The sequence below is a fragment of the Chelonia mydas genome, chromosome 4, assembly GCF_015237465.2.
Source record: "Chelonia mydas isolate rCheMyd1 chromosome 4, rCheMyd1.pri.v2, whole genome shotgun sequence".
Lineage (NCBI taxonomy): Eukaryota > Metazoa > Chordata > Testudines > Cheloniidae > Chelonia > Chelonia mydas.
The window spans coordinates 35770580-35793265 of NC_057852.1; the positions used below are offsets into that span (position 1 = coordinate 35770580).

Here is a 22686-nt window from a genome sequence, read left to right on the forward strand (position 1 = left end):
GCCGCGGTTTACTGCTCCAGGCCAATGGGAGCTGCTGGAAGCGGCGCGGGCCGAGGGACATGCTGGCTTTCCCTGCACAAGCGGTGGAACAAGTTTGGGAACCACTGCTTTAGACAATTATTCAATTTAAAACAGGAGGTATGCATTCTGGAGACCGTTTTCAAACATGCTGCTATTGTGAGCTGAAAATGAAAGCAACATGGGGGAGCAATTTAAATGGCTTGGGGGATTTTTTGTTTTCTTTTGGTTTTTTGGTAAAAACAAATCATTAATCTGAGTCTTTTTAAAAATTATTTGGAAACTTGTGCTATTGCAACTTTAGATTAAAACTTAACAAACTAAATAATAATGAACTGAATCATAAATACAGTTTTTAAAATGCCACTACTGGTAGGGTATGTTTCTTGAATTTTGCAAAGTTGGTATTGGCAGAAATCAAAATTGAAAATTAAGACCCTGATTCTGGAAACACTTCAGGTACATGACTATGCTCATGAATAGTCCCACTGACTTCAGTCGGCCTGCTTGTGCTTAAAGTTTAGCTTGTGCCTGAGCGTTTACAGCATCAAGGCAAACATTGTATTTTTAGTTAAACAAAAAAAACTTCCTTAGTGGCATAAAATCTTTTACTTCAAAACAAAATTGCTTCCATGTTAACTATGAAAAGTTATTTAGACTTCAATGTTAAACTTAATGTGAACTTTTTTAAACACACAGGCTGAAAATTTCAAAAACAGAAGGCTAAAGTTAGGCATATAAGGATTTTCAAAGTCACTGAAGTAACTTAGGGCCCATTGATTTCTAACTGCAAACCCTGATGGAGGCATGTAACCTAATTAATTTGTTTTCCTTCAATATTCTGCCTTCAGTGTGGTCAACGTGACAGTTATGTTGCTGATACTTGGCTGAGGAATCTGCCTCTTAAGGGCTGCACTCATGGGTGGGAGCTGGGGGTGGGGGTGGCTGGATCAATTACACTTTTTTTTGTATGCAAAAAAAAAAAAAAGTGGGGTTATGTGGAGTTCTGGGCTGCAGCATATTGTCTGTTCTTTCCAACCCAGTTACATCACTCAAGGAACTGGGCTTTCTTTGGGCCCTCCCAGACTTGTTACAGTCCATTGGGCTTGCTGTAACATAGCTGTTTTCTCACAACCCTGGGAGACCATTCCATAGCCTAGTACATCTCACCAGTCTGGAAGTTTTCCTAGTGTCAGCCTAAATTTTTCTTTTCTTAATTTCACCATTTCTTTTTTAAAGGTGTGGTGTGTGTGCACATGTGCTCTTTCTCTGTGGTGCAGAACATTTTGGGAGCTGAAGGTCTAGAAAAGCTCCTCTAACAATGAATAAGAGCAGTCATGGTTGGGTTACCCTGGAAGTTATTTCTGGACAGAACGGTAGTTTTTATTTACGCCTGTGCTAGAATTTATAATATATTGATACAACCATACCTAAATCAGCAGTGGTCTGCTATTTGAGAGCCTATATTCTGACTTAAGGGGTGATAGCCTGAAAAAAAAAGTCTTGGTTGAAAGTCTTGGATAAACTTCAAATTATACTCGCCTGACTCATTACTTTGGAGTGGAGAACCTCCTTAAGATATACTTAAGTCAGTCAGTGAATCAGAGAAAGGCTTGCGTTTCTGTAGTTGCTATGCGCAACCACCGTCTGCCAAAAATGTCATTTGGTTCCCAAACTGTGGTCCATGGAGAACTGGCAAGTCAAATGGTGCTGGTTTATCAACTTGTTTCTTGATGCTTTTTTGGATAAATCAGTTATCTTTCTGCAAAAACAAGGGATATAAAATGTTAGCCCCCTACTACATCAGTAAACAGTCAAAGAATGACACTCTACAAGCTGGCATTTGTTACATAGAACACAGCTAGCAGGCATAATGTGTCATACCATGAGCAATGAGTTTTTCAGAGGCTGTCCAGAATCATCTGTCTTGAGGGAAATAGGCAAAATGTACTAAAACTGGTTAACACAGTTTAAAAATAAAAATGCTCAATGGCAGCAAATGCAAAGCGATCAGCATCCTGATACATAAACTCCTTTCCCAGTGAAGGAGTAATTCTTTTTACACCTTCCAATTTGAAAAAAAACATTTTTACATCCTCAGACGCAAGTAGTTTTCACACTCCAGTTTGTCTCCCCTGTAATATAGTGCATCAGTTAATATATAGCTCAATTAATAATTGACGATAATAAATTGGCTTAAGCCTTAACATTAAAATGAACTCACAATGGCTTTTGAAGTATTTTGCTCTTGAACCGCTTCTAATTTTGTAATTAAAATGGTACTGATGTAACTATCAGACCTGATTTCATTGTGTCATAAATAATTTTTAGAATATTTTGAGAAGATATTTGAACTATAGAACTACTAACCTGCAATGAAATTATGGGTTTATTTTCTAGATCAAAGTATTTTAGAACATGTTCAACTGGAGAACACTTCACTATAGAGGTAAGTACTTTTTTTCCTAAGCCTGGAAAACGTTTTTTAAACGTTGCACCCCAACCAGACTTTCTGGCACTTGTCATTGTTTGTGTAAAATGGAACCTCTTAACACTATATCAGACTAAAGCACTAAGTGAATCATGAAATAGCAATTGTCTTGCCACTTCTCTTGGTCAAGTAAAAAGACTTAGGCATGTCAGTATTCTAAACTATAATGCATAGAGGAATCAAAGTATTAGTTTTTTGTGCCCTGTCCAGCAACAGATGAGACAGTAGCAAAAATTCTCAAGTCCTGACTTTACTACAGCTTCCACTACTGCTATACTGGGAGTGAAATGTATCACATTTTTGCCATTATAAATGCATCCTAATTTAGTCTGCTGGATCACAGAATCTGATCTGATCTCTCAAGATCCACCAGCTGTGGAGGGTACTCTGTGTTGACAGGAAAATCCTGACTTTCAAGCAAGGAAGCATCTCTGTAGTTGCACAATCAAAGACTATCAGTTTAGCTAAGGGCAGAGTCTGTCACTTGCCTAATCTGTCAGCTTCATGGGAATAACAGAGTTGAGTGTGTTCATAGAACATGTCAATATAGCGCACATGCCCTTGTCCCAAGAACTTGAGGATAGCTCTTTCCTCAAAGATGGAACCTGGCATTGTTGGGGATAAATTTGTAGTAGCTACAATTGCTACCTTACTTGGTTGTCAGCAAGGGAAATAGAAGGTTATGTGGACAGAAAAATCTCCCCTTCTGCAGCATAAATCTGTCTGTGAGTGTTCCCTGCAGCAGCAGACTGATAGTGGAAAGAAGGTTCTGTCCTTTTCTTAACCTCCGAGATGGCTTAGATCAGTTTCTCCCTTCCCATTTATAGTAGTTATTCTGTACCTTATAGGAACTCTTACAGGCTGTGCTGCCCACTGATGCTAGTAGATTGACTCCACTAAAGATGTAGGAAACAGCGCTGGATGGCTTCTGTTGGTTTTATTTTGGTCTTTGTGATAGGTCAATCTACTGCAGTGGCTTGTGCAACTTATAAGGCTGCATATATTTTGAAGTCAGCCTTCTGTGCTTAGATCCCTTTTTAAAGCATCCTGATGTTTTTATGGGCTCTTATTCCTTGATATGCAAAGTTGTCATCTTGCTTAGAATCCTGGCTTCTGTTTCAAGTAACTGATTATTCCACCTGAATTTGTTACAGTATATCCCCAAAGTGGAAAGGGATGAATCAAGGTCTCTCTGGGGAAGAGGTACATCTATGCTGCAGCTTTTCAGGAGGCAGGTTGTGGGAGGGGAGACTGGGACCATGTTAGGATCCATAACTGGAAGAGAGGATTTTCCATCTTTGGCTGAGGAAAGCTTGTATTTATTTCTTAAGGGATGTCAACAGTGCCTAGAGCTTTTGTATAGGCAATTTATTTGTTTTTATAAGTTAAAATAAACTTCATCATTTTTGCCCTCTGAATATTTTTCAGAAAACATGTCATGAATTTCATTTATTTTAATATTTTAGTGTTAGAGGTAGTTTGCATTACAGCTTTTGGCTTTGGTGCACTTTCATACTAATATACAGTACTTCTGTGTTTGTAGTGCCTGTGACTGATAGTTTTACGGCTCTTATTCATATCAGAATACATGACTGAGAGAATTCATCAGTCATTAACTAATAAAACCATAAATTATCCTCCCAACAGAGTTGCTTGGGCACTGTATAATATCAAATGCAACAAAACTTTTTATTCTAACTCTTATCCTCTTAATTATTACATTCTGTGTAGAAGAAAACAACTTACAAGCAATGTTTGTAGGGAAGCTGGTCACACTCCAAAAGCAATAGCTCTTCACAAAGTAGAAGATTTGATAATTGAATATTATTGTCTTCAGCTTTAATTGGAGCAGCGTTTCCACAAAATGTGCCTAATAGGTAAAGCTGTTGTAATTATACTGATTTTTATGTGTTGATTGAAGTGCGGTGTTTGTATCACAATGTCTGCTTGTCAGTAACCTTGTATACTCTGTGTTGTTTTTCTTTGCAGTTTGAGAATCTAGTGGAAAGTGATGAGGTAAGTACTTGGGTTTCACAGTACGGCTCTCAGTAATTCAACACACTTTCACACTTCTGTTTGTAGTCCCAAGATCCACATCTTGCTAACCCTTCTGGCTACAGCTAACTTCTGCATTGGTCTCTTCATAGAAGAGTTGCTGGTATTTCTTTGACGCTATCAGAGCTTGATTTTCTTCCGCTAGGATAGTAGTAAATAATATTCCTCTGGTTGCGGGGGATGAAGAGAAGTGGGGCTGCAAAGGGAAGTGCAGGATTATTATAATGAGAATTATGAAAAAAATTATACATGATAAAGATTCAGTCTTTAGATGTATCCTACATAAGAGTAGGAATACTTGGCTAACTGTAATCTTTTTGATAAAAGCATTTTGATAAAAGCACAAACATTCCCCAAAATTGAGTAGTGGCAGTACAGCATGCTTTTATACAGAGAATTTGAGTTTGGCACCTGAACTGTTATAGGCTCTAACTTGAACTGGTAAAAGCACTGTAGTCAGTGTCTTTAGTCCCATCTAGGAATGTGTGCATTGGAGTTACTCTTTGGTAATGCTCCCCTTCATTTCTGAAGCCTAACACAAGGAAGTAGTTCACCAGTGCTACAGTTTGTTGCTTTCAGTCCATCCTTCATTGCAACTTAAGGTTTTTGAAGGAAAGTAGTAAAGAGAGGATTTCTGTGTCAACAAGCCTCGTTTCCCAACTCCCTGGCAACTCCAAAAAAATAAAAATAAAGACACAATAAATACCATTTGGGAGGTACAGTTATAGAACTTCTCAGGGACCTGGAGGTAGTTGAACGCTGTCCAGGTGACCCAAAATGCATTTGACGACATGGCACAAGAGTGAAATTACTGCATATAGGGTATACAGACTACACTTGCTCTGCTAGTTTTTGCTATCTAAGAATGAACTTGTTCAGATTTTGGTAGTGCAAAATTTAAATAGTAACCCTTACTGGTCTCTTTTGCACCTTCAGTAAACAGGATTGGCATCCCTTGTGGTTCCACTGTCTGTACATAAGCAGTAATCTACAAGGTGTGGGTTTATAATGGATACCAGCACAGTTCAAGTGTTCTGAGGAACTAGGTCAAAAGTGGCATTTTTCAACCATCTGTGAAGTGCAGATAGTTCTGTGACTGCTGCTTAGAAGTGTCCTTGCACAATGGCTTTAAAAAACGTTCTTTAAAAAAAAATGTGGCATGTGTCAGTCACTGGCTTCTGAACAGCCCACCAGTTTTCTCAAATGGAAAATTGGAAAATGGACTGCTTCTGGCATGGCTTAGTGTTTTTTCTTGTCAAGTTTTTAAAAAAAGAATTATAGACCTTTCTAAAATTAATCTAATAGGTTCTTTAGTGCCTCTTGAGGGCTAGTAGCCCTAGAACTTGACAAAACTTGTACACCATTTTGACTGGAGCAGATCTCTCTCCTGGGGTACTACAGTAGTTAGCTTCACTGCCCAGCCTCAGTAAAGGTGTTATGCTGGACAAACAGCAAAGGAAAAAGCCAAAAAAAGAAAATTTGCTTCTGATGCAATTCTTCCCTCATGAAATTCCTAGGCAGAAATGTGTGCCTTTCAGTGACTGAGGGCAAGTCTACACTTAAAAAGTTTCAGCTGTGCTGCTGCAGTGCTTTAGTGAAGAGCTTCTCCCGTCGGCATAGTTAATCCACCTCCATGAGAGGCAGTAGCTGTTTTGATGGAAGAAGCTCTCCCGTTGACCTAACACTGTCTACGCTGGAGGTTAGGTCAATATAACTGCGTCGCTCAGTGTGGATTTTTCACACCCCTGAATGATGTTATACGAAGTTAAGTTTATAGTGCAGACTGACCTGAAACAAAGACCCAAGTTGCTGAGGTCACCTCCTCCCAGGCTAACGCAGAATGAGGTAAACATATCACTGATCTGGTTGGTACAGAGTAGAAGATTCTGGTGCTGTATCCAAGCCAGACCAGAATATGAAAACATGGAAGTTGCTGTCTGGGCAACACAATGGGGGAATGCCAATTCAAGTTTTATGCAGTTCTCTCAACCTGCTTGTACATAAATTGGCTCAAGCCACAAACCATTCCAAAGGACCAAAATAGGCCTCACAACTTCGCTTCCGAACAAGCATGTGCTGATGATGATGGACAATATGTTGGCCAGTCATGTCAACAAACACGGAGGTCCCTAGGTCCAAAATGCTTCAGAGGGAAACTAATGTGTTTTTCACATGGGCTGAAAAACACCCTTTTCCAGCAAGAGTGCTTCACGTCTGGGAAAAGGGTGACGTAAGGGGAGACTAGCTAAGCTGACAGACTAGGAAGAGTGGAATCTTCACCATGAGGTCTTCAGGAATCTGAAGTTTTTCAGGCAGCAGCTATGGAGCTCTCTTCATCCATGGACAGTACCAAAGTTGCCCAGGTTTTACTCCTGGATAAAGAGCAAAGGGTGGTAATAAGTTGTGCTATTTAACAAATGGCCCATCAGCCTGATCTGTATGTCCCATGTAGTTTCTGCATGTTGCTGTCTATCATGTAAAAGGGAAAAGAGGGTTGGGGGAGAAACCTAATCCCACAAACTCTTTAATGGCCAAAACAAGCTGGAGACCATAAGAGAGGACCTGCCTTGTGATCTACCTATCCAAGAAATACCCTCCTTTCACAGGCTGCCAGCATTCTATCACAGTGCAGACAGGCTGAGACTAGCTGCCTGTAACTGAGAAAGGTGAAGATGGAAAAAGAGGATGCTTGTAACTCATTCTGTTGGATCTCTAATTACATTTGTGTATTGCTTCTGATCTTTAAACTTTTGTCTATGAAAGTTTGGTGGTGGTGTTGTTTTTTTTTTTTTTTAAATAAATGTGGATTGGTTAGTTTGTATATTAAGAAGTAGGTAATGGATTATCTTAATTACATTAATTTTATTTATAATTTAACAGGGAGAAAGCCCAGGAAGCAGTCATAGGTAAGACGTGTTTCAAGAGCTTTTTTTAGTAGCTTATGTCCTCTTCTACCATGTCAGTCAAGTTACATATGACCAGCAAAATTCATGCTGACTTTTCACTTAACTGATGCCTGAAAATTCTAATGCCAGACAGTTACCCAACTTCAGTGGATAACTGTGCACTTACAAGATATTAATACTTGGAGTGGTAATTTATTTTAATATAGTTTAAAATACTTTTTAATGGAATTTAGTCAACAATAAATCCCTAATTTTTTGTAACCCACCTGATTTTTATATTTAATTCTGAAATGATGAACCTACACCTTAAATCTACTAGTTTTGCAAAGTTTACATTTATGTGGCATTCACAACCACTTGGATCTGACTAAAACAGCAAATAGCACCACAACCACAGGGGGATGTTCTTCTTCACTGCCTTTGGGGCACATGAATAGACTGTGCCGTGAGGATGATAGGAAGCAAGACACAGTGATCTTGAATGGGCGAGGATGGAGGGTCCCAGAGCTCGAGCTCCAGCCCCAGCCCAAACATCTACATAGCAATTTAAGACCCACAAGCCCAAATCAGCTGACCTGGGTCAGCCACAGCTGTGCCATGGCTCTTTTATCCCTGAGTAGTGTACCTTTAGAGTGCTCTGTGCAATTGTGGCAGCCTGTGGCTTGAGTATTGAATCTAGCACCCCAGACTCCGCAGTCAGTCACCGGAGTTTGCCTGCTGTCAGACTCTCACTGCACAGCCTGCGGGGGTCGAAAAGCCAGAGAGGCAGTGGCAGAAGAGGACAGAGAGGGAATGCAATGGAGGAAGATCATCCTAGGAAGCAGGTCCAGGCCCAGGTTTGGCCAAGGTAATTAAGGACCTTAGGTAGCTTTCCCAAGACTGATCCTCCCCTTCTCCATGCTTGAGAGTGAGGGTAAAGAATACAATAAGGAGGGCTGTAGAAAGGTCCCGGTTTCGTGGAGGTGGGGAGGCAGGGGTAGAGGTCCTGGACTGGTTCTGGAGGTGGGGAAAGGGAAAGGTCCCAGTTTCTGGGTGAGGTGGGGGGACAGTCCCTATAGCTCTAACATTCACAAAAGTGTATCTAAAATTCACCACAAGCATTCAAAGTGCTAGGCTCGACCCCCTACCTGTATTTACCTTTGGCACTGGCAGCTGATCCAAGCAACATCCTTAATTTTTTTCATAAACACCCCTAAAAAATCTCAAAGCAAGGTTGGCATCTGAGTCAATAGAAGGACTTCAAATAAATCAGTATAAAGCAACAATTTTTTTTCGGTAGTCTAGAACAAGATATTTAAGATTTTTCTGAAGTATCCTTCTAAATTTTAAAAGTTTCAACTTCTTTTAAAGGCTATGACACTTGGCTTTTCTTTTCCTCACAGGTATTCAACTTTGTTCACAGTGTAGATATTTTCTAAAAGTATATTTCAGTGATTATGCATAAAAATATTTTTAAACTTAAATGCATGTTAGTAAATTAATTGAAGGTAGATCTGTATAATATACAGCAAGATTGCTGATGTTTGAGTTTATTAAACATATACTTTATTTAAACTACTGATGCAAAGTTAAAAGCAAGTGGCCTTTATTTAGGCATACAAAGATAAAACAATGCAGAAGCTTTGTCTGCATTTCCTTTACCTGACTTTCGTAAATATCTTGCCTCTTTAAACCTGTAGCTTTGGGTTTTGTACTTTAGGTCAGTTTAAAAAAAAAAAAAAAAACTCCCCTTCTAACATCCCACAAAAATTAGTTTATTGACAAACATTCCACTAGTTGTGGCGGAAAATCTGGACCACGGACAAGGTTCCAGTGAATTCTCCACTGCTCTATAATCCTACAGGCTTATACCACTCACTCAATCTTAACTTGGTCCCCTAATATTTGCAAAAGTATATACAAAAGTTACAATAACAAGTTCCTAAAATTATAAAATCTTTCTATTCCATGAATTCGTATCCAACATGCTATAACATTTAATATATCCTGCAACATTATCGCTTGATTCTGCAACTTCATCGGGCGCTGTGTTGGCACAACAACTTGTGGGACCTTCCTCCCTGTGAAACACAGTGTTCATTGCTTAGTTGCTACATAATACAAAGTGCACATACATTTACATAATTTTAATCAACATGAAACAGATCTTCCATTCCAGTTCTTTAATAAAAACATTGTTCTGCTTCTCCTACACTTTGATCTGAGAGAATATTTTGAGCTCTGATATAACTTCAGTTACCCGGGATTACTTTCCTTTTGAAATCTTTACTACGTATTAAATAATGTGTAATAAAAATATGTCCAATATTTCTATTAGAGATTAGAAAAAGGGGACATAATTAAATAGGATGGGACAGCAGTGAGTGAAAGGTCATACTGCACTGAGAAATTAGTTGGAATCTTTCAATCTTAATTTTGAGGCTTTTATCCTTCTCTTAAAAGGGGCATAATTTTTATAAAGGGTGAATTCTTTTTTGGGGGAACGCGATTTCATTTAAATACACTTAAATCACATTGCCTTCAATAAAATGTGTTTTCGTGGGGAATATATCTGTGTATGTAGAGATAAATAGTAATGCTTGACAAGCTGGGGTGTAAATGTACCTTGCTGTGCATTAACTGTCTGTGTGGACCACACTCTAAAAGTTCCCTAGAGTGTGCTTTGATCTACTCCCATTTCACTAGGGAAGATTTAATGCACAGTAACAGGGTCCACATGACAGTTAGTGCATGGCATACTAGTATTAGGTAGATTTACACCCCAGTTTGCTGTGCATTAACTGTTTGTTTAGGTAAGCCCTGTAACTTTAAACCTTGTTTTAGATATGAACTGTACTTTCAGCCTGCTCCTGTGTTTGGATTAACTGTGGCTGGCCAATCCAGTTAGAACTTCAGGTCAAAAGGCTGGCTGAACAATTTAGAATTCTAAATTAACTGCTTCCTTCTTTGCCTCATTAGTGTACTTCCATTTATTAGCCTTGTCTTATTAGTTTCCAGTCTAACTAATAATTTACTAAAGAGTGCCTCTGTTTTTTCTCCCTCTTCAGACCTCTGACGGAGGAAGAAATTGCTGCTCTGAGAGAGAGACATTATGATTCCATTGCTGAAAAACAGAGAGCATTTGATATGAAACTTCAGTCAGAGGTAGATAATTGTGATGGTTCTATGACTTGGATAATTTTATGATTACAAATAATGGCCTATTTAAAAATGAAGCAAAACAAGTTTTAACTTGTGGCAAATCATTGTTCTTGCATTTATCAGTTAACAGGATTTTTAGTTGTCCAGGTACTGTAGCTGTGCAATTAAATGTGTATGGAAGATGATCACTTAATTCTTTTACTGCTTAATTAAATGGAAAATATAATAAATAAGGTAGATAGTCCTCTATAGAGAGCTGTTAAATTCAAACTATGCCAGCCTTTTTCCTTTGGAAAGGAAAAATGTGCTATGTATTTTATTCAGCTTATTTCGTGGAGAGGGGCGAAAACTTTTTTTTAAATGAAAGAACCTAATTCATCATGTCTGCTTTTAACATCATATCCCATTCACTAATTTCCATATCATATCCCATTAATTATCACTTCCAGATAAACACCTCTTTAAATACAAATGCATCTCATGTTTAAAACTATTTATATAATTTATATGGTCCTCGGTAAAACGCCCTTATTTATTTAAAACAGCTCACTGTTTTCCCAGGAGTCTTTGTTTTAATAGGGAAATGTATATCCGACTCAATTTCAATAGTTGTTTGAAAGAAGAAACTTGCAGACTCGCAATACTTTGCATATAATTATGATCAAGAAAATGGTTTCTGACTATACAGTCTGATAGTTTGCTTTTTGTTTGTCTTTTTATGAGTAACTTTTTCTTTTAATTTGGTAAACTTATGTTTTTATTCATAGGAAGATAGATAGGTTCTGCTTTTGTTAACCCTTATTATTTTGTTCATATACAGTTAGCCTTACAAGAGGAGAAGTTAAGACTAGAAGAAGAGGCTTTATATGCTGCACAGCGTGAAGCAGCCAGGGCAGCAAAGCAGAAAAAGCTCTTGGAGGTGAGGGGAAAAAGACCCCAATACATATCAGAGCTTCTGTTCTATATTTTTTTGTACACAGACTGTCATAGTTTCATTTATTTTCTCAGAAGTAATTTCTGAGATGCAGCTTGGTTTGTAGTAGTGTCTGTTTTCATGCATAGTCCCTGAAGTCTAGTATCAAGTATTTTTATAGCAGAGTAGCGCATGTGTTGCATAAAACATTTGTGCCTGTGAATAGTAGCAGTGTTAAATGCCTAGTGCCTGTTGCTATTGAGATTGGGGTCAGCTGATAACCTTAAAAAAGAAAAATGGCTTTTTGTTTTCTGTTTATCCAGTAGACAGTTGCTGGTCTGTCTTCTGTGATACTTTGACTTCTTCATGCAAGTGTGATTATATGAATAATACTGTATTTTAACCCATAAGTGTTAGTACATATATTTTTCATCTCAATTCCTTAGCTAAAAGATGAGTATAAATTGTCTAATTATATGAAGTGTCTGCAAATTTAAAAGAACACTTAGAACTGTATGTCTAACTTTTTTCAACAACCATTTAAATGCTGTTTGTGGCAGCGGTTACGGTATGCCCAAGAGAACAAAACTTCCCAAACACAGTGTACATGTTAATTACAGACAGTTTTAAAAACCCCTCGGTAGACTCTCTGAAGAAAGTAAAACTTATGAAAAATTAATCCCTGCAGTCAACAAGATATTAGGTCGGAGCCCATTTTAGGACTAACTACCATTCAACCTTTTCTTATTGAAAAGTTAATGCAGTAGCTCACTAAATGAACAGTGTTACCAGCAAGAGTCTGACATGACCGTCATGGCCAGCTCACAGTGCATGGGACACTGTAGGGCAAAGATGAGATTTAGTTTTCTTCCAATATCAAATGTTCCCAGATCATTTCAAGATGCCTTTCTGTTCTGCATTTCTTTTCTCTTTTTTTTCCTATTATTGTGTTCTCTGTTCTTTCTCAATGGGTTTTTCTCGCCTTCTGCTTTTTCTTATTCTTCTGTATTTGGTCTCTTTCAGGTCATCACCAGTAATTTTGTTTTATGCATAGGACTGTAAAAGTTCTTTGGGAGAAACCCTACCAAATGCCCTGTTCTGAAAACTGGTCTTTCTTATCCAGATCCTAGGACATATATAATATACCTTTTTGTTTTTAAACAGACTACCTTGTTGAAAAAGGTTGAATGACATTAATCAACGGGGAGTGGAGATGGGGAGGAAATTAGTTACTCTTCAAAAAGTCTCTAAATCTTATTTTTGTTTTTTTATTTAAAAATATAGTCATGTGGCTACAATTAGAAGAAAACAGTAGAGTTCTAATCTTGTTTTAGCCATCTTAAAAGCACATTTCAGGGATATGAGCTCAAGTTCTGACATGGTCCAAATAAACTAGAATTCATTTATATAAAATTCACAATCCAACTCTGCCTGCCTGAAACTCCATGCTTGCGCCAGGCATCAGTCTGTTAATTCAACAAACAGGTGAATCATTGGAAATATGGCAACATCTGAACCTGATTTTGACCACTGTTGCTTATGTTAAATACATCTTTTATAGTTCATTTGTTTCCAATAGAAATAGAGGCTAAGGTACTAAATTGAGAACAGGTGACATAATCGAGTTCTGCAAAGCAAAACAATAATTTTGAAATACTTGCATATCCTGGGACTTACCTTCTAATTTATAGAATAAGTTTAAAGATGGATCTACTTCATAAAGTAGAAACCAAACATCCAATTTGGCTTAATATATGTGATCCTTTCCTTCCTTCAATCCACTTTCTCTCATTCACCAAGTACCAATAAGAAATGCACTTTCTCCGTAACTTCCCAGTTCATCACTGCATTCAGAATCTAGTTGTGCTAATACATTACATTCCAAATACTCCACAGTGGGAAAATGCTTTTGTGCCAAGAAAAGGCATTGTCATATTGGAGTTTTGTATTAAATAAAAATTTTCACTAGACCCATTCAGCCCTTCAGAAGGAGCTCTGCTATAGCCATGTGGTGCTTGAATGAATCTTTTGTTTTACTACTCGCACTTTTTTGTCCTTTTTCTCTCCTTTATGTACCTGAGAAAATATATTTGCTACACACCAGGGCTCTAGCTACTAAAAATTAAACTTGCTCATTTCGTTTCAGCTTTCAATATAATCAAAGTGAAGTCACACAGATTAATTTAATTAAATCAGTTATGAAACTGCCCAGCAGGTACCTGGATGGCCTTACATTTTTATCCCCAAATTTTTCTCTCTGGGATTGTGGGGATGGAGATGTTAGTCATCTTAAAACCAAAAACTGTTCAAAAATGGTGAAACCCTATGCCCATAACATACACATCTTGAGGCCATAAAAGGAATCCTATTACTAGGTTGTATCTCATTCTCAATCTGTTTACACATAAGGATACAAGGAAGGCTTTAAACTGTATAATTTAAAGGAACCAACAAATAGTAACGTTTTTGTTCATGCAAATCAAACACTTTATCCTGGTATAGAAATATATGTGGCAATATTCCTTGTGCTGAGATAAAAGAAGATTTTCTTTGTCAGATTAAAGATGTTTTCTACTGAACACATACTAAGGACTGAACAAAACATCCAAATCATCGTATCTCAACTGCTTTTAGAAAGTACTATGCTGAGATAAGAATAACTAAGAAGGAAAGACGCTATGGTGAATAACCACTGCTATATTCATGTTTGCAAGTAGGATGGTGCCTCATGATCACATTTCTTGTGTGCAAAATTGGTTAAAATGAAGAAGGCTCTTTCCCTTCCAGTTAGAAGGGACTGATACTGCTGTGGAGAGAATATATTCATCCTCTGAGATGAGAAAGAAAAAGTTATTTTTATCTAACAAATACTTCACCTACTTAAGAATCTGTATTAATATAATCAAAGTCCTGTCTCTTTCACAGCTGAATTGAGGGAACCGGGATAACATTTTTAGGCCTTGCAACAGGGACGTAGTCAATCCCAGGAGGTTGAAACTTGTTTTAATATTTTTAACGATGATACGAAGGGTATTAAGTCTATTTTTTCAGAGTGATTCTTGAAAACTTCCTGATATATAATAACTTACACTTTGTTTGGTAGCCACATAGAGTACAGAGGATTATGCAGCGAGCACCAGCAGCTAATAATGGAGAATATCAAAGGTAAGATGTGAAACAAAATACTGGGTTTTTTTATTAATGACTAGTAGTGGGGGAGTTTTCAGCATCTGAGGGCGTATTTTTTCCCATCTTCCCCCAAACATGTCATTTGCGCTCTTCTCCAGAGCTTCAAGATGTCTGGCTGTTTCAAGTAAGGGGATATTTTAATTCTGAAAATGCTGTTTTCCGCTCGCCACTAAAAAGTAGCCATTCTTGCATGTCGTCATCATATTTACACGCCATATAGCAAGGATAGATTGCATTCCTACTGCCATCCTCTGGAGTTACTGGAATAATGCATTCAAAATGCTATTCCAGTCTAGAGTTATGCGAGTTATCCCTTTCTCTGATGTCTTTCATGATTCAAGTTTGAAATCTGCATTATAAATGTAAGTTAATCAAACATTAATAGAATGGTGTCAGAGCTTTGTGCTCTCTGCTGTCACAAAACATTTTGTTTCTTATTAGCACTAGTTTGGGGAGAGGTATGTGGAAGAAATCAAAGAAACAATATTGGGAGCAAATGGGCAAAGAAAGTGAGCCACGCAGCCACGTTTTGAATGGATCAGAGGGGAATTATATACTTGTTAAGGAGACCAGAGAGAATATGGTTGCAGTAATCACAGTGAGAGATGAAGAAGGCCTGAACTAGTTTTAGTTTTGTGCATGGGGTGCAGGAGTGGGGATTTTTGAAATACCATGGAGGAAGAAAATGAGGATTTGGATACTGGATGTATAGGGTAAATGAGAGAGGGAGGAGTCAAAGATAAACTGCCAGGTTATGGGTCTGAGATGACCGAGATGAAGGTGGTGACAGAGAATGAGGGAAGAGGAGTGGATTTGGGAGGAAGGTTCAGGGAGTCCAGTTTTAGCCATGTTACTTACCTGCAAATTATCAAGGAGATGTTAGAGAGCAGGGATGCAGGATTGGAAGGAAGGAGACAAATATGGAATGGTTGTAATTTTGCAACTCATCTGCATAAAGATGGCAGCTAAAACTGTGTGAGCAGACATGATTTCCTAAGGTTAACAAGAGGGTGCCCTCTGCAATGCTCTGTGAGATCCCCATGAAAAGTGAGATATGAGAACCTATTGAAAGATGCTAATTCATATAGACTTTTTAAAATGGTGAACCTATAAATATGCTAGAAAACTGTAAATGCTAGGCTTTTTCACTGATACATACCTCTGGATGTACCGGTAATAAGCAAAATGTTGTTTTTACAGCTCAGTGGCAGAGGAGGAGTTTGATTGTTCTTTGAGAAATATAAAGCTCCACTATGAAGCTTTTCGAAGTAGCAGTAAGTGATTTTCAAAATACATTTTGAAATTAGATGTTCTATAATTAACTGTGGAGCAAATTGTGTTTGAATATCCTTCTCCGAAGAAAAATCTCCTTGTTTTCCCATGTTTGGGTCTATATTTCTGTATAAGACAAGGTAGGAACTTCTGTTCCTCTTGGATTTTTGATCTGTGGAGGCATCTGGAGATGTACCTCATATACCCTTCAGACAGGTGCCTATACTGTACCCAGCACTCAAAGTTGTTTCATCTAATAAAACGAGTTTTGAACTAGCACCCAAACTGAGCTCCTTAGGCTGACTTCTGCTGGCTCTCCAGGGTTTTCTAGGCACTGAAGCAGCAGTGTCCCACAGAGACATCCAGAGAACACCTAGGTGTTGCAGGAGAAGGTCCTGTATATCGGTGGTTTTCAACCTGTGGTCTGCAGATTCCTGAGGGTCTGCAGACTATCTAAGATTTCCGTTTCAAATTTTTTAGGGGTCCGCAAATGAGAAAAGGTTGAAAGCCATTGCTGTATATGGTACTCTCACCCTTGAATCAGTTCTGACCCAATACCCCCTTCTTATTAATGGGCTCTGCATTGTTGGAAGCGCAGTCTCTGAAGTATTAAAAGAGTATCTGGCTACTTGTAATTCAGGATCCCGTAGAACTCTAGAAATCCTTGTTAACCCTGGCCAGATTCCAACTTGGATAATTGCATTCTACATCTAAATCCCTGTGTAGTTTTAATTGGATACAGTATTCTTCACTGTCCTACCTTAATTGTTTAATGTTGTGAACTGTTAAAAAGCTGCTGTATGCCCTCCCAAAGGAGGATACATTTCATTACATTGGTGGATGGAAGTGATTCATCGAATAGTGATGCTGAGGCTCAATTTTAGTTAGTTTGCAAGGTGCTTAGATTCTAAGTAAAAGTTGCTGTGGATGTGTGATAGTTTTGGCTATTAAATCTTGAACCCAAATATGTATTTGAATTAAAAACACCTTCTTGATGTAGGACTTTCATCTGATGCTACCATTCTGACACCAAACACGGAGAGCAGCTGTGACTTAATGACCAAAACAAAATCAACAAGTGGAAATGATGACAGCACTTCACTAGATTTAGAGTGGGAAGATGAAGAAGGTACTTACTCTATCATACAGTAGTGTTTGTCATACACTCTTATATAGGTCAAAAACTTTAACCATTTCAGTGACTTATGCATTGTATGCAGTTTGACAACACCAAAAAATGCTGTTTCTTCTAAAGAAGAAAATGGCTTAAAACATTTTGAGCATGCTTTTTTAAATGTGTGCTTTATTCTCTTTTAAGATCACACTGTTGGTGAAGATGATGATTTTGTCATAGGAAGATTAGCTTAAACAAGTTTATTAGAATAACTCTAATATTTTCACCTGTCAGAGCAATGAAAACTAAGTTCCTTAGAGTCTTTAGCAAATTTGCTTCAGGTTTCAACATTGCATGGTAACCTTATTAGTAGTAAACCTGCAACAAAATATAACAGTAAAGAAATACTGCCCCCTTGTGAGCAAGTAGCATCAGGAATCTATTACTGCTGCTTGCTTTTGTTGTTACACTACCTAGGATGTAAAAATAATTAATTTAACGGGTAGGCACACGGGTATGCACTGTTTAAAGGTAAATATATTCCTTACCATTTACGTGGGGTTTCCATTCTTCACACACAACCCAAAAATGTAGTGATCTGGAGAAAATCTACGACTTGGTCTTAAATTCACTTTTGAAAGGCAGAATTTTCTTTGAGCTCTCTAAAAATATCCAGGTTCATATATGAGCATATTTCTGTATTGGGGAATTTCTGCTGAAGTAACCTGAGCCTAGATGATGATTTTTTTGTATATAGTATTAAGTACCTTGAACTTCATCCATTAGTGGATTGGCAGCCAGTGCGGAGAGTAGATTTTATTTGCTCTCCTTGGCCTGCCCCACACAGAAGGCAGGGGAAAATTGCATTTTGGACTTCCTCAAGCTTCTGGGTTCCTTTTACAGTCTTTGGTAAAGCCCACTGCTATATCCAACCAAGTGATTACAAAAGCATAGATGAACAAGGTGGGTTACATCTGAAGGGGAGGTGCAGTTTTCACCAGCTATAGTTGAGGGGGGAAATGCTGTTGTGGTGACTGAAAAAATGTTGGCAATCTCCAAGCAATAAATCTAACTAGACCACAAACTTGTGGACTGCAATGGTTGGCAGTCTTCAACTGATAAAGCAGTTACAGATTAAACTGGCATTTTATTGCGACCCTTGCCAGAAACATCACTTCCATTTTGATTGTGTTGATCTCTAGCCAGCTGGCTAAATAATGGAAAATTTATTCACATATAATTTGATGAAAAATTGCCAACATTCAAAACTAAGTATTCAAGTAGTTATAATTGAGATCCCACTTTTTGCCAGTCATTGAGTGATTCTGCCAATGGTGGTATCTGGAACATATGAAAAGGGAGCGTATATTTAAAGTTGAATGTGATGGCTGATCACACTGCAACCCATATCATCGCATGGGCTCCCCAGGCATGTTAAATCTTGAATAGAAAAAATGGCAAGGTAGATCCTTGAGAAATCCCTGCAGGGGAGAAGGCATAGTTTCAGTGCCCTGAAAACAATTAGAAAAGACTGAGCATGACCATCTGAATGGATTCTATCCACCCCGTCCAGGTCTCTCAGTTGTCAGCACCACTGACGCAGTGTGGATGAATGTCTGAGAAGTATCAGCAAAGATATCTGTCCATTTGACCCGCATAGGCTGTTTAGGTACTGTGTTCATGGGTGCTGTCAAAAGACGTGTGTAAGGAAGAGATTTGATCTCATACCACAAAAAGCCAGAAAAGTTAGAAGGGTATGGGAAAAACTTTGCGTGCTCAAGTTCTTATATATGATCTGGTTATACATTTTTGCTCTTAATGAACAAGGGATTGTTTGATTGTAGACCAAAAGTATACCAATTTTTAAAATGGGTCTCTGCCTAGTGGCCACCTAACTAGAATAAACCTTGTGAGGGAATTACACTTTGCGTGACCAAAAGAAGTTTCCAAGTTAGGGAGCTCTGAACTAAGGCTTCTGGAAATGTCTAAGTTTGTCTATATACCTTTTTACTTCATCTTCAAATTAGATGATTAGTGGTGGTGGTAAATATTTATATTATGATAGTGCCCAAAGACCCCCATTGGGATTGGGGCAGCATTGTGCTGGGTGCGCTACAAACACAAAAGAGAGAATCCCTGCCCTATAGACCAAGAGTAGACCAAGGGAAGGAGATGAGGATACATCATAAATCAGATGAGTACCATGAAGAATAGACAATATAGTAAAGTTGTGGTATCACTGTATATATTTGCAGCATATTTAATCCTGTTTGGTATAGTAATTTGGTAAAGTGTTGCAGCCAACACAGGGGAATTCTAGATAAAGAGAAACTGATCTCAGAAGTAAAAGTTTACAGCTTAGGTACAAGTGATCATGACTTGATCACATTTATAATGTGCAAACAGAAGAAAGTCCAGTCTAGTAAAAAATAAGAAACACACACACACACACACATATATATATTTAGTTAGTACTTCAATAGGGCCAATTTCACAAAGCTGAAAACAACTGTAAGCCAAATCTGCTGGAAGGAAGAATTTAATTAGAAAAATGTGAATGATGATTGGGAGTCATTTAAGAACTTTATTAGATGCTCAAAAATCCACAACTGAGGAAGAAGGCTGTCCTGGTTAAAAAACCAGCGTGGTTTAATGGAGAAGTGAAGGCAGCTATAAAAAAAATATCTAAAACAAATGGAAGAAAGGGGGAGGTTCATAGTAATGGCTACAATCAGAAATTAGGAATTGTAGAAAATTTGATAAGGAAAGGTATGAAATTTCTCCTTGTATCCAGGGCCAGCAGAGTTAAGGAAAATAAGGAGTTTTTTAAAATATATAAAGAATCCTGACAAAGGTATTAGTCCATTACTAGAGGGAAATGGTAGCATTATCAGTAATAATGCAAAAAGGCAGAGTGTTCAAGAAATATTTCTGTTCTGAATTTTGGGGGGAAACAGATGATGCAGTTTCATCTTAACGTTACTCCTGGGGGAATTCTGTGCCAAAAAATTAAGAAGTCTGTGCACAATATTTTAAAATTCTGCATATTTTATTTGTCAAAATAACACAATATAATCACACTAGTTTCAATTATTTTGGTAATTTATTTCAAAATACCTGTCAGCAAGTATGTCTGTAATAATACAGACAACAAAAAAGATTCAGGAAATGTTTTTGGACAAATAGATTTACTGCACATATTAATACAGAACTTTTGAGTAATTCATTTAAACTACAATACAGGAACTTATTTCCTGGACCCCTCAGAAGCAGTGCAAAGACTTAGGGGGAGTCGGGGTAATGGAGGAGCTGATAGAGATGGAAGTAATTGCTGGGAAGGAGCCTGGAGTGAACCTGGAATGTTGTTGGGTGTGGGTGGGAGAAGTATGGAATGGGGGTTTTTTTTTTTTTGGGGGGGGGGGGGGGGGGAGGGGGGGGGAGGGGAGGGAATGTTAGGGAGTGGAGGATCGTTCTCTGTGCAGACCCTGACTGACCTGTAGTCTCTCCCATTCAATCAAGCACATCTTCTCTGTCCCCATGTGTCCCTGTCCCCCCCCATATCCCATGCCTTCTCACCTGGCCCCACAGGCAGGGAACTGTGAGGAACGCAGCCTCTCGGCCTTCCTATCCACTGCTGCCTGCTACATCCAGTGAGCCGGCTGTCCTTTGTTCTGGTGCCACAGCAGCCCCGGTAGACGAAAGATGTAACTGCAGTGTCTCTCCGGCAGAATGTATTTTCTGCAGGGGACATGAATTCTGCATGAGTGCAGTGTTGCGGAATTCTCCCAGGTGTATACAGTGCTGGTAACACGCTTTCCATTTCACTAGTGTCTTTGGAAGCTGTTAAAACAGAAGCTACTAAAGTTGGACATTTTTAAATTAGCGGGTCTAAATATCTTGCATCCAAGAGTTTTAAAAGAGCATGCTGAGGAGCTCTTTAGACTGTTAATGTTGATTTTCAATGAGTCTTTGAATACCAGGGAAGTTCCAGAAGACTGGAAGAAAGCTAATTTTTAAAAAGGGTAAATGGGATGACCTAGGTATTCATAGGCCCATCAGCCTGTCATCAGTCCCAGGCAAGACAGAGTAGCTAATATGGGACTCGATTAATAAAGAACTGAAGGAGGGTAATGTAATTAATGCAAATCAGTATAAGTTTATGAAAAATAGATCCTGTCAAACTAACTTGACATCTTTTTTTGATGAGATTACAAAGTTTGGTTGATAAAGGTAATAGTGTTGATGTAATCTATTTGGACTTCTGTAAGGCATTTTACTTGGTATCGCACAACATTTTGATTAAAAAACTAGAATGGTATAAAATTAGCATGGCACACATTAAATGGATTACAAACTGGATAAATGATGGGTCTCAAAATGTAAGTATAAAAGGGGGATCATTGAGTGCGTATATCTCCAGTAGGGTCCTGTGGGAATTGGTTCTTGGCCCTATGCTATTTAACATCTTTATCAATGACCTGGGAGAAAACATAAAATCATCATTGATAAAGTTTGCAGATGACACAGATTGGGGAAGTGGTAAAAAATGAGGAGGACAGGTCACTGATTACGAGTGATCTGGATTGCTGGAGGCCAGTTTACCAAGCAAACAATAACATATAGCCATATTAAAACCCAAAATATATGTGACAGGTTCGATCACAGAAACCCTCTTGGGACTGTCACCTGATGTGCTGACACTACCTCTGAGCCTGTTTTCTCTGCCAGTTTGGGCTTCCAGAACCCTGCCTTGTCGAGCCAGACATGCCAGTCTGCTCCAACACAGATCCAGGGTCTGAACCACATGCCCCAAAGCTGATGCTTAACTGCAAACAGCTTAAGAAGTGCTCCTGTCTTTAGCACCCAGCTCCCAATGGGATCCAAACCCCAAATCAGTTATACTCTGTATAAAGCTTATACAGGGTAAACTCATAAATTGTCTGCCCTTTATAACACTGATAGAGAGAGATGCACAGCTGTTTGCTCCCCCAGGTATTAATTACTTACTTTGGGTTAATTAATAAGAAAAAAGTGATTTTATTAAGTATAAAAAGTAGGATTTAAGTGGTTCCAAGAAATAGACAGAACAAAGTAAATTACCAAGCAAAATAAAACAAAACAAGCAAATCTAAGCCTAATACAGTAGGAAACTGAATACAGGTGAATCTCACCCTCAGAGATGTCCCAACAAGCTTCTTTCACAGACTGGACTCCTTCCTAGTCTGAGTCCAGCAATCACTCTCACCCCCATAGTTACTGTCTTTTGTTCCAGTTTCTTTCAGGCATCTCTTGGGGGTGGAGAGGCCATCTCTTGAGCCAGCTGCAGACAAAATGGAGAGGCTTCCAGGGCCTTTTATATTCTCTCTTGTGGCCAGAAACCCCTTTGTTCTTCTGTGCAAAGTCACAGCAACAAGATGGAGTTTGTAGCCACCTGGGCAAGTCACGTGTCCATAAATGATTCAGCTTTTTGCAGTCCGACGCCATTGTTTACATGTTAGTTTGAATGTTCTCAGGAAAGCTCAGATGTGGATTGACGTCTCCCGAAGTCCATTGTCAGTTAAGTGTTTCTTGATAGGGCACTTACTGA

The 22686-nt window shown here is 38.5% G+C and overlaps 1 protein-coding gene across 2 annotated transcripts in view; it reads left to right on the plus strand.

Annotated features, from left to right (window-relative positions):
• Positions 1 to 22686, plus strand: part of AP1AR (adaptor related protein complex 1 associated regulatory protein) — a 33125-nt gene that overhangs the window by 5898 nt on the left and 4541 nt on the right. Inside the window, exons 2-9 of one of the 2 annotated variants that reach the window (XM_007054424.4) lie at positions 2419 to 2467; positions 4499 to 4525; positions 7445 to 7470; positions 10518 to 10614; positions 11432 to 11530; positions 14628 to 14689; positions 15914 to 15987; positions 16986 to 17114. In XM_007054424.4, the coding sequence (XP_007054486.1) occupies positions 2419 to 2467; positions 4499 to 4525; positions 7445 to 7470; positions 10518 to 10614; positions 11432 to 11530; positions 14628 to 14689; positions 15914 to 15987; positions 16986 to 17114 (563 nt within the window). The remainder of the gene's footprint in view (positions 1 to 2418; positions 2468 to 4498; positions 4526 to 7444; positions 7471 to 10517; positions 10615 to 11431; positions 11531 to 14627; positions 14690 to 15913; positions 15988 to 16985; positions 17115 to 22686) is intronic. The other variant, XM_037897052.2, reaches the window with a different exon arrangement.